The sequence below is a fragment of the Schistocerca nitens genome, chromosome 3 (genome assembly GCF_023898315.1).
Source record: "Schistocerca nitens isolate TAMUIC-IGC-003100 chromosome 3, iqSchNite1.1, whole genome shotgun sequence".
Taxonomy (NCBI): Eukaryota; Metazoa; Arthropoda; class Insecta; order Orthoptera; family Acrididae; genus Schistocerca; species Schistocerca nitens.
The window spans coordinates 218,864,769-218,877,658 of NC_064616.1; the positions used below are offsets into that span (position 1 = coordinate 218,864,769).

Below are 12,890 nucleotides of genomic sequence, written 5' to 3' on the forward strand. Positions count from 1 at the left end.
TCAGTTGTAGGACACCAGATTCCACTAGTAGGCTGTCTACAGGGCTCGTACAGAAACTTCCAGTGGCCAACCACATGCCACTGTGGCGGACAGGCTTTAACAGGCTCGGTACTGATTGTGTTGGTGACCTGTAGGCAATGCATCCATGATGCAAGAGGCTTAAAAGGAAAGCACTGTAGAATCTATGAAGAACCATGTGGTTTGCACCCTAGGAGATGTTGCTGGGAAAACTGATGGTATTAAGTTTCCTCGTGCAATTTGTCTCAAGCTGGCATACATGTGGTAACCAGGTTAATTTATTAACAAATAAGAGGCATAATAATTTGAAAGTTTCAACTGGTTACCAAGTTTCTGGGCGCAGAAGCACACTCCAAAGTTGACAAAAGAGTACGATTGTTTTCACGAGAGAGAACTGATATCCATGATTCAGGGCTTGCTTATGTACTTTCTGTATGGCCTCATGAAGTTGGCACTCTGCGGTGGTTGGTTGGTTGGTTTGAGGATTAAAGGGACCAAACTGCAGAGGTCATCGGTCCCTTGTTTCATAAACACACAGAGCACAGGGAAACCATCCATTAGTCATTCGAAGCACAAGATAAAAATTCCAGGGGAAGAAAATCCCCAAGGTCAATAATAAAGAAACATGGAAAACGTAGCACAGCAACAAAAACAACACAGAGAAGAAAGGCAGAAGGAATTAAAACTGCACAGCAGAGGACTGTGGCTGGCTGATCACGAAAATAATAGGATGAGCCAGCCACTCTGCAACACGTTAAAACCTCCAGCCGAAAAGATTAGGGTGGAGTCGAATTACAACACAAAACAAAGTAAAAGATACAGCACAATAGAGGGTGATTTAATAAAATTAAATGGACCTATAAAAGCCGCTTGCGCGAATAAAACTTAAAACACGATCTGCCATAGAGACATTGTCACCTAAAAGAGATGATAAATCACCCTGGAGATTAAAATCACGCCTGAGAGCGGTTAAAAGAGGACATTCCAACAACAGATGGACCACCGTCATGGTTGCACCACAGCGACAACGAGGGGGGTCCTCTCGACGCAGCAGATGACCATGCGTCAGCCAAGAGTGACCAATGCGGAGCCTACAGAGAACCACAGAATCCCTGCGAGAGGCCCGCATGGAGGAACCCCACACAGTCGTGGCCTCCTTTACACGCCGCAGCTTGTTGGGTACAGACAGAGTGCGCCATTCGTCTGCCCATATCCCAAAGACCCGACGGCGTAACACCGATCGGAGATCAGTTGCCGGGAGGCCGATCTCCAATGGCAGTTTGCGGGTGGCTTCTTTAGCTAACTTGTCGGCGTGTTCGTTGCCCGCTATCCCAAAGTGTCCCGGGGTCCATATAAACACCACTGAACGTCCACGCTGTTCAAGAGCATGAACGGACTCCTGGATGGCAACAACAATGGGCTGGCGTGGGTAGCACTGGTCAAGAGCCTGTAGACTACTGAGAGAGTCACTGCAAATGACAAAAGACTCGCCAGTGCTGGTACGAACACGCTCAAGGGCACGAAAAATAGCTGTTAGCTCTGCGGTGTAAACACTGCAGCCGTCCGGCAAGGAGCGCTGGTCTACATAGTCCGCATGAGCGTAAGCGTACCCCACACGGCCATCAACCATCGAGCCATCGGTATAGATAACCTCAGAGTCACGGGATGCATCGAGGAGAGCAAGAAATTGACGGTGTAAGACTGCAGGAGGAACTGAATCCTTTCGCCATTGGGAGAGGTCCAGCTGAAGCTGCGGCCGACGGATACACCAAGGTGGTGTATGTGGGCGGACCTGAAAAGCAGATGGAAGAGGCAAAGACTCGAGTTCACTAAGGAGTGACCGAACACGGATCCCAATTGCGTGGCCTGATCGCGGCCGCCGGCGTGGAATATGGACTGCCGCATCGGCGAAAAGGAGACGGTAGTTAGGGTGACGGGGAGAACAACGGACGTGGGCAGCGTAGTTGGCTAAGAGTTGTTGACGCCGAATGTGGAGCGGAGGAACCCCAGCCTCAGCAAGTGGGCTATTGACAGGACTGGTGCGGAATGCCCCTGTCGCCTGTCGAACCCCACAGTGGTGAACGGGGTCCAGCAGTTGCAACGCTGAGGGCGACGCTGAGCCATACGCCACACTCCCATAATCAAGCCGGGACAGCACAAGGGCTTTGTAGAGCTGCAGCAGCGTGTGACGATCTGCACCCCAAGTGGTGTTGCTGAGGCAGCGGAGGACATTCAGATGCTGCCAGCACTGACGCTTGAGCTGACGAATATGTGGAAGCCAAGTAAGCCGGGCATCGAACAGCAATCCCAGAAAACGGTAAGTGTCAACAACCCTGAGCATGGCATCCTGAAGATACAGCTCAGGGTGGGGATGGACAGTTCGACGCCGACAAAAGTGCATAACACAAGTCTTCACAGGGGAAAACTGAAACCCATGGGCTAGGGCCCACGCCTGCGCCTTGCGTATGGCTCCCTGCAACCGACGTTCTGCAACACCAATGGTGGAGGAGCTGAAAAAGATGCAGAAATCGTCAGCATATAACGTGGGTGAGACAGACGACCCTACTGCTGCTGCAAGGCCATTAATGGCCACAAGGAAAAGGGGCACGCTCAATACAGAGCCCTGTGGAACGCCGTTCTCCTGGATATGAAGTGAACTATGGGATGCGCCAATTAAAACACGGAATGTCCGAACAGATAAAAAATTCTGAATAAAAATGGGGAGAGAGCCCCGGAGACCCTACCCGTGCAGTGTGGCGAGAATATGGTGCCGCCACGTCGTGTCATATGCTCTGGAGAGGTCGAAAAAGATGGAGACGAGGTGTTGGCGCCTGGAAAAGGCAGTGCGGATGGCAGACTCAAGGAAGACCAAAGCATCGGTGGTGGAACGGCCCTGACGGAAGCCGCTCTGGCACTGAGCCAGAAGACCCCGAGACTCGAGCAGCCAACACAGCCGTCGACTCACCATACGTTCCAGTAGCTTGCACAGAGTATTCGTCAAGCTGATGGGCCGATAGCTGTCCACAGTAAGCGGGTCCTTACCAGGCTTCAGCACCGGAATGATGGTACTTTCTCGCCACTGCGACGGAAAGACACCATCGCCCCATATGCGGTTGAAGATGGCAAGAACACATCGCTGACAGTCCGGGGACAGGTGTTTGAGCATCTGATTGTGGACGCCATCTGGCCCAGAGGCTGTATCGGGGCACTGTGCCAGGGCGCTTTGGAGTTCCCACAAACTAAATGGGGTGTTATACGTCTCAGGGCAACGAGAAGCAAAAGAAAGCCGTTTGCCTTCCTCCCGGCGTTTAAGCGCACGAAACGCAGGCGGGTAATTCCCCGACGCAGAGGCCCGAACATAGTGCTGTGCGAAATGCTCGGCGATTGCATCAGCATCGGTGGATACCGCACCGTTGATGGTAAGCCCTGGGACACTTGTAGAGTGCTGCACTCCAAAGATGCGCCGAATCTTCATCCACACCTGAGAGGGTGAAGTACGGGAACCAATGGTGGAAACGTACCTCTCCCAGCACTCCTGTTTCCGCCTCTTGATGAGCCGCCGTGCCTGAGCACGGAGACGTTTGAAGAAAATGAGGTTCTCCAAAGACGGGTGCCGCTTATGTGGCTGAAGAGCCCGCCGACGTTCTTTAATGGCTTCAGCGACCTCCGGAGACCACCAAGGCACTGACTTTCGCCGGGGGCACCCTAACGAACGAGGAATGGTACGTTCCGCAGCGGAAACAATCGCTGCAGTCAGTGCCTCAACCGCCACATCGATGGTACCGTGGGGGAGAGAGACAACAGTGGCAGCAGAGGAGAACGTTTCCCAGTTTGCCTTGCTAAATGCCCATCTAGGCAGGCGTTCATGGGATCGACGCTGGGGTAGTGAAAGGAAGATGGGGAAATGGTCACTACCACACAAGTCGTCATGGACTCTCCAGTGGACCGATGGTACAAACCGTGGGCTACACAACGACAAATCTATGGCCGAGAACGTGCCATGCGCCACACTGAAATGCGTGGCAGCGCCAGTGTTTAAGAGGCAGAGGTCGAGTTGGGAGATGAGATTCTCGACATCTCTGCCTCGGCCAGTAATCTTCGATCCACCCCACAGGGGATTGTGGGCGTTAAAATCCCCAAGGAGAAGAAAAGGCGTGGGAAGTTGGGCGACAAGTGCAGCCAATGCGGTCAGGGAGACTGTACCACCTGGAGGGAGATAGATACTGCAGACGGTTATGTCCTGGGTAGTCCTTACGCGGACAGCCACAGCTTCCAATGATGTTTGAAGGGGCACAGGAGCACTATATACAGAGGTAAGGACATACACGCAGGCTCCACCTGACACACAATTGTAAGTGCTACGGTTGCAGTAATAACCCCTGTATCCACGGAGGACAGGGGTCCGCATTGCCGGGAACCAGGTTTCCTGGAGAGCAATGCATAAAGCAGGTGTCATGCTTAGAAGCTGACGTAGCTCAGGTAGATGGCTAAAATAACCGCCACAATTCCACTGGAGGATTGTACAAAGCGTGTCCTGTAGGGGCATTCAGGCACTGAAAAGGCAAATTACTTTGCAGGGTCACATGCTGCCACCGACTGAGTGACGGACGTCGCAACGGCCATCGTTTCTGAGGAGACGGCGAGATCCAGGTCATCAGGGGACGCAAAGAGCTCGACCTCATCCTCAGAGGCTGAGCTGACAGGAAGTGTTGGTGCGGGAACCACTGAGTCCTTATCCTTCTTTGAGAGCTTCCTCTTCTCTCTCTTGTCTTTGGGAGGAGGGTTGGCATGCTGGGAGGGCTTTCCTGATGCATTATCAGGAACAGAGGAAGAGCGTGAAGCCCTTCGACCAGCAGCTGGTGGCTGCTTCAGCCACTGGCTAGTGTCTTGTGAGACACTGGAGAAGTCCTTGGAAGGGACTCCCCCAAGGGATCCCTTCCGAACAAGTGAGGCCGGAGGAGGCTGTTGCGTCTCCGGCTGAGCAGCCGGAGAGAGCTGTCGCTTCCCCGGCTGAGGAGCCGGAGAGGGCTGTCGCTTCCCCAGCTGAGGAGCCGGAGAGGGCTGTCGCTTCCCCAGCTGAGGAGCCGGAGAGGGCTGTCGCCGCTCCGGCTGAGAGGTAGGGACTGACGTCCCCGGTTGCTTGGGGCGCACTGCTCCCAAACTGGGTGCTTTGGGAGCAGTGGAAGAGAGAGTGGCCTGTCCCAGCGGTGGGGCAGACGTTACTGGATTTCTCTGTGGGGCAACGGAGAAGGGAGTCTGTGCAGGAGCTGGTGGCGGCAGTGTGACGGTAGCATAACTCCTCAACAGAGGTGTGGGGTTGAGTCGTTCCAGCTTCTTCTTTGCCTCTTGGTAAGTTAAACGGTCCAAGGTCTTAATTTCTTGGATCTTCCGCTCTCGTTGATAGACTGCACAGTCTGGCGAGCAGGGAGAATGATGCTCCCCACAGTTAATGCAGGTGGGAGGCGGAGCACATGCAGCATTAGGATGTGAAGGTCGTCCACAATCACGACACGTGGGGCTGGCAGTGCATCTGGAGGACATATGTCCGAACTTCCAACACTGGAAGCATCGCATAGGGGGCGGGACATAGGGCTTGACATCGCACCGGTAAATCATGACCTTGACCTTCTCAGGCAAGCAGTCACCCTCAAAGGCCAGGATGAAGGCACCGGTAGCGACCCTATTATCCTTGGGCCCCCTAAAGACACGACGGACAAAGTGCACACCTCGTCGTGCCAGGTTCTCCCGTAGCTCGTCATCAGACTGTAGCAGAAGATCTTTATGAAAAATAATCCCCTGGACCAAATTTAAGGACTTATGGGGAGTGACAGTAACGGGGATGTCACCAAGCTTCTCACAGGCGAGTAATGCCTGGGACTGTGCAGATGAAGCTGCTTGTATCAGAATGGCCCCGCTCCTCATTTTGGAAAGAGACGCCACTTCCCCGAACTTATCTTCGAGATTGTGCACAAAGAAAAGAGGCTTAGTTCCCAAAAACGAATCCCCATCAGTTCTGCTGCATACAAGGTATCATGGCGAATACGGTTCCTGTCTGTCTGCAGCCCGACGTTCCTCCCATGGTGTGGCTAGGGAAGGGAACGATTTCGGGTTATATGTCACAGCATTAAATTCTGTCTTACCACGCTTAGAGACATTGGCGGTCGGGCGACCACCAGATTGAGATTTCACCCGCTTCATTGCGGGGCATCCGCCCCGATGGCACCCACTCCGACCAGGGGCTCTCCCCACGGGCGCCACGCAGCCACAGCAAAGGCCACCTGGCAGGATGGCCGTTGCCGGGAGTCCTGATGCCCCAGAGAGACGAGCATCGACTCCTTGGCTTACGTGGGGAGGTGTCAGCTCAGGCATCGGCAGTACGATCCCTGTGTTGTCAGGGGGCTACAACCTAGAGAGTACATGACGACCCCACCACAACGGGCTGGCTACCGTGCTGGATTTTGGGTGCCATGGGTAGTCCATAGTGATCGTGGGTGCAGATGGTGGCGCACTAAGGGCGTTACGTACACAATCCATCAGGTGGGTATGCACAAAATGACGGATGGAAGGTGCAGTGACGACGCCAAGACGATCAAGAGTGCCAAGGCCTTAGGGCACAGAGGACTGATGGTGCACCACGTAAGGTGTCCTTCCCCAAAAGGCTCGTACTTCTGTGGAATTTGGAAAAATGGAGGTCAAACCCTAATGGGGACCATTACATTAAGGCCGAAACGTTTGAGACTCCTTTTAGTCGCCTCTTACGACAGGCAGGAATACCGCGGGCCTATTCTAACCCCCGAACCCGCAGGGGGGGCACTCTGCGGTGTGCAATGGTGAACAGCTATAATACAGGCAAAGGTCATCCAACACCCAGTGAGAGTGGGACCATGGGTCCTACTGCATTCACAACACCACTGACCATCATTGATGGCAAAAACAGTTACGCTCAGAAATGATCCCTACAAGACACTAGTATAGGTTGCTGAAGGCTGAACCTACCCATATTCAAAACAGTCTGAGGGATAGGAAATTCTCAATAAAAGTGCGTAAGCAGCCCTAGAAGACCCCACTTGTGCAAAGTAGACAGAATGTGATGGTGCCAGGTGGTACCATATGCCTTCTGCAGATCAAAGAATACAGGTATCAGGTATTGGCAATGTGTGAAAGCATTGTGCATTGCAGATTATACATGAATGTATTTAGTCTATGGTGGACTGGAGCGCCCTAATGCCACTTTGAAATTGTTGTAAATGTCCTCTGGCAAGCACCAACCGTTATCAATTACCCATTCTTTCCAATAATTTACACAGCCCTTTTGTTTGAGATTGAGCGATAATTAGTCAAAATTTGTGGGTCTTTTCCTGTCTGGAGTGGAGCATGGTGCAGGGAGGGGGGGACCCCTTCCCCGTCAAATAAATGTGACTGAAAAACCTGAGGATGTGTTTTATGCTGTCATTGTTAAGGTGTTTAAGCATTTGATTATGGTTTTTGTTTAAGTCCATGGGGCTGTGTTGTGACATTCTACTAAAGCACTATAATTCAAGGCCTTGTGCACAGAAGGATATGAACTTTTGCTCTGCTATGCACCTCTGGTTCAGGAAAATAAGTTGGCAGTTATTGCATGAGGACACCTGGGTGAAGTGTGCTGTGAAACATTCAGCAATGAGTGTGGGATCAGAGCAGATATCGCCAGTGAGGGAGATGCCAGGAATTCCTGTGGATGGTGAATGGCAGCAATTGTGGTGGAATCTAGACAATACTTGAGACAATGGGGTGTGGGCCATCACAGAAGATACACACTGTTCCCAACATACCTAATTGGCCTTTTCTATTAAAAACTGTGCATTTATTTTAAGTAGCTTGAATGCTACTACACATCCTGCAGAAGGGTGGCGCTTGTGACACTGTAGTGCTATTTGATGCTCTCTAATAGCCACCGTTATTTCTTCAGACTGCCACAGTACAGATTTGAGCAAAAAGGGCCTGAAGAACAGGATATCATGGCCTCCACAAACTATTTGATCATGCCAATAGCATCTTGTACCACTCCTCTGATGTCGTTCAAGAGTCGCTGTGGAGGTGAAATCTTACCAGTTGGCTTTCTGAAGGGATCAATGTAGTGCATGTTGCACTGGTTGGTGGTCTGAGAAAGAATGTGATAGAACAGTGCTCACTCTAACAAAGGCTGCCACGGATGGACCACTGGATTAATGGTGAGATATTTGATCTGCAGACTGTAATGTCTATCGCCGAGTATGTATGGGCCGTACTGAAATGTATCACAGTTCGTGTGTTAAATAGACAGTTCCATTTCTTGGTCCCTGCTAGATGTGGTTTTGCTACCCCAAATAGGATTGTGGGTACTGAAGTACTCCTGTAGGAGGAAAGGTGGACGTATCCATTGCAGCAACTCCACCAGCTTGTAGTATGGCGTAGCTCAGTCTGGGGTAGACATATTACACACTGTTACCCTAACTAACAGGCAGACACAAACAGCCACAGCTTCTAAAGCAGTGGTTAATAGCACCTGCTCAATGAAAGTGTGAGTGTACGAGTATGTTGATTCCTCAAGACGGCCTCTCAACATTAATGCAATTTGTAATTTTCAATAGTAGGATAGTAGGGGGTTGGATTTCCGAGAATCTTCTCTCCTGAATTGCCACACTGACTGTAGAGTAAGTAGCCATTAATTGATGGAGTTCAGCCATGTGGCAATGGTAGTCATTACAGTTCCACTGAAGGAACATCAGACTGGGATCTGAGAAAACAGCGAACGGGAACCAGGAATATGATTACTTTGCTGCTGAGTCATGTTCCACCTGAATGTGTGACTCTTCATCAATATCCATGGGCTTGAACTCTGGGACCGTGTGCGTGTGTGCGTGTGTGTGTGTGAGAGAGAGAGAGAGAGAGAGAGAGAGAGAGAGAGAGAGAGAGAGAGAGAGAGAGAGAGAGAGAGAGAGGAGGGGGGAGGGGGGGAATTAACGATTGATGGGAGCAGCAGAATTCAGTTAAACTTTCAATTTACCCTTCTTGTCCCTGGGAGGTTTCGGTTTCTGTTATAGCTTCCCAGTCTTAATTCCTTGCACAGAAGAAGATAATTCTTTCCTGCAATACACATCCTGCGGCCCCGTTAGCCACTGGTCGATGGTAGACTGTGGGTCTGTTTCGTCTTGTGGAGGGTGGGGGGCACCTCGACAGGTATCTGATGATGCTGGAGGACGACGAGGCATCTCCAGCTGCTCTGATAGAGTGGTTACCATCAGTGCTGTGGGTTTGGGAGTAAAGGGAGCCGATGTTCCCTCCCTCAACTGAAGAACATACTCTGACATACTGCTAGCGCCAGGAGTTGCCGCCTGAGTCCTTGTCATAACCATAGGTGTGGATTATAACACAATGCAAGCAAAGTTAGACATCATATTAACTTGGTGGAGTCATTCAAACTTTTTCTTAGCATCTTGATGAGACATATGGTAAGTGTTTTATATTCTTCAGGTTTCTTCTCCCTCTTGAAAACTGAACAGGTCACTAAATGAGGGGGGCAGAATTCACGGCAATTTACACATGTAGGGAGTTATTTGCAAGGCTGCCCTTGTGCAATGTCCTTCCACACACCCTACAAGCAGCACCATTAGTGCAGCAGGAAGACATGTGCTAAACTCTCTGACACTTGAAGCATCTAGTAGGAGGAAGAAAATACGACCTGACATCTCATCTAAAACCAAGATCTTAATATTCTCAGGTAAAACACTTCCATCGAAGGCCAGGATCGAAGATCCAGTGTCCACTCTATTACCTCACTGGATGCAACGAACAAAATAGACTCCGTGCCGCTCTAGGTTAGCATGCAGTTCATCTACTTATGGCGTTAGGTCCGGATGGTGACACCTCGAATCCTCTCAGGTTTGTTACGAGGGAAAATGGCGACTGGTATATCCTTAAGCTTGCCACAGGCCTGATGAACCTGTGGTTGGTGAGTGCAATCAATGTTTTCATCAGCAAAGATCTGTTTCTCATCCTCTCTACTGAAACAACTTTTCTGAACCAGTCCTCAATATTTTCAATGAAACACAGAGGCTTCAACATTGTGAAAGATTATCTCTCAGTTCTAGAGCATACCAAGAACTGTACACCTCCATTTCTCCTTGCCCAACTCTCATCCCACGATGTAGGCAAAGACAAACACCACTGGGTTATAAGCGTCTGCACTAACATCTCATTTTCTATCCACTAAGAAGGCCATGTTGCCACAGCCACTGGTATAGATCCATTTTATTGTGGATCATCCACCCCGATGCCACTTATGCCGATTGGAGGCTCTTCCCATGAGCACCAGCCCATGCAAAGGCTACCTGGCATAGTAACTGTTGCTAGAAGTCAGACTGGATAAGCACCTACTTCTTAGTTTACATGCTGAGACTACGGCTCAGCACGAGCAGTGCGATCTCTGTGTTCGCGGGGGCTACAACTGCAAGGGTACATGGCAAGGCCCCCTGGCCTCTCCCCAAACACACACACTAGGAATTGGCTACCATGTTGGATTTCAGTGCGAATATAAATCCAACTCTATTCGTTGGTGTGGAAGATAACAGAGCACGATGGATAGATTTTGCATCACGTAAGGTGCCCTTTCCCAAACAACTCGCACTTCTGTGAAATTCAGAAAAATGGAGGTCAAAACTCTGAAGGAGTATCATAAGTAATTATGCCAAAAGGTTGCAAAAGGAGTGAAAATTGACAGGTTTTATAATAATGGCCGCATCATAAATGTAAAATCTTCAGTAGGTATAAGAATCCTTTTAGTCACCTATTATGACATGCAAGGAATAACTGCAGGTCTATTTTAGCCCCCGACACCACAAAGGGAGGCATCTAACACTAATTCCGTTACAGTTCTTTCATAAACAAAAACATATGCTTAAAACTGAAAAATTGGTATGGAAAACAATACAAAGCAGCAAAAGATGATTATGGATTTAATCATGTTTGAATGGTTAAAATTTTGTACATTAAGACTTCAAAGAATGTACTTTGAAGTGGACAGTAAGCCACAGTGTTGTCTTGCTTTGAGATTAAACGCGTCCCTGATATAATTTCGAAGCATTTATTACCTTACCAATGAAATATAACTAACTTTCACCAAAGAAAAAAGAAGAAGAAGCAGAAGAAGGAGAAGAAGAAGGAGGAGAAGAAGAAGGAGGAGGAGAAGAAGAAGAAGAAGGAGGAGGAGGAGGAAGAGGCTTCAAAGATTATATTGATTTGTAAATGTGTAAGTATTACTTACAATTCTGATCCGAATCTTCAATTAGTATCCTGAGCTTCTGGACACACAGCTGTAAATATAATATTTATGTGAGACTACCTTAGAATTGCTTCAAAAAATACAAATACATCAAACATACACCAACTCCTCACTATAGTAATATAGCTTACAGCATGAGCAAATCATGTTAAATATCGAACAATCCCCAGAATATTTTCACCATTCAGCAGATGGTGGGCTGATATGAAACTTCCTGGTGGATTAAAACTGTCTGTCGGACATTTGCCCTTTGCAGTCAAGTGCTCTCCTGACAGATACCCAAGTACACATCACAATCTGTTCTCACAGCTCTACTTCTGCCATTCTCCACAATTGCCTTTCTTCCCGGAGTGCTAGTCTTGCAAGGTTTGTAGGAGAGCTTCTGTGAAGTTTGGAAGGTACAAAATTGGGTACTGCCAGAAGTAAAGCTTCGGCATGAGTCGTGCTTGGGTAGCTCAGTCGATAGAGCACTTGTCCGTGAAAAGCAAATGTCCTGACTTCAAGTCTCGGTTTTAAACTGCTGCACTCTATCTGTTAGTATTATGACAATACTGGAGGCAGTGTGTGTTGTGTAGCACAGAAATGTTTTTTAAAAAAACATGCATGCTTGAAGCTACCATTGACATAGAACTATCAGGTTGGAGGCGGTAGAGTATTTTGTTAACTGCAGTGCTTTGTACTAACAAATGGAGGCCACAATGTTCAGATCACAGATTTACTTCAAACTCTGTATGCATTTAGTAGTCCATTAGGACAACATAATGTGCAAGTAGTAAGGCATATTACTAGGACAATTTCGAGAAAATCACAAGAGAAGTTTTATTAGTTGTGTATGTACTGGTGTGTTGCGACTGAATATAACACAGTGGCAGTCTAGTGGTTAGTGTTCAACCACTGTAATTGATGAATTGCTGGATTGAGGCTCTGCTCAACATTTTTATTTCAACACTGGTCATATTAGTTCATATATATGACATCTGAATGGTAACAGAAGGAAAAAACGTGTATTTGCTTGAATTTTGTAGTTTGTAGACACCACATGGTGTTCTCTTTTGCCAGTCTCATTACTTTTATATTTGTCTCCAGTGGAATACATCCACCTTTTGGCTTCTTTTCGGCTGGCTCATTATCCTTCTCATCAGAAAAATCTGCAACTTTATCGAATAGAACTACTTCATCTACTTTGTCAGAATGAATGAGATCTTTGTCAGCAATACATATCTTTTATACTAACATTTTGAAAGTAGGCCAATAAAGATTTTCTCCAACCGCCAATGCAACTGCAGAAATCATTGCTAATGATTCCGTATCAATAAGACCTGGTTCTTGAAGAGGACTGTCAGAGTGCACAAAACCAACTTATAACTGATGTTTTGCAAACTGCATTATGCATTAAATCTTCATGAAGTTAATCACCTACAGTAGTTAATGAATTAGGGGTCACCTCCATTTTTGCAGTGAAAAGGCAAATTTAGTGATTTTTAAAAAAATAGCACATACACTATTCATTCTTGTTACATTAGCAAGGTCTCAGTGCTACACAAGTTAACTGGCAAATGGGGCTGCTGCTCTG

At 48.4% G+C, this 12,890-nt stretch overlaps 1 protein-coding gene across 3 annotated transcripts in view; it reads right to left on the reverse strand.

Annotated features, from left to right (window-relative positions):
• Positions 1 to 12,890, reverse strand: part of LOC126248173 (AP-3 complex subunit delta-1) — a 507,526-nt gene that overhangs the window by 347,288 nt on the left and 147,348 nt on the right. For all 3 annotated transcript variants that reach the window (XM_049948943.1, XM_049948941.1, XM_049948942.1), the window contains exon 11: positions 11,300 to 11,348. In XM_049948943.1, coding sequence (XP_049804900.1) covers positions 11,300 to 11,348 — 49 coding nt within the window. The remainder of the gene's footprint in view (positions 1 to 11,299; positions 11,349 to 12,890) is intronic.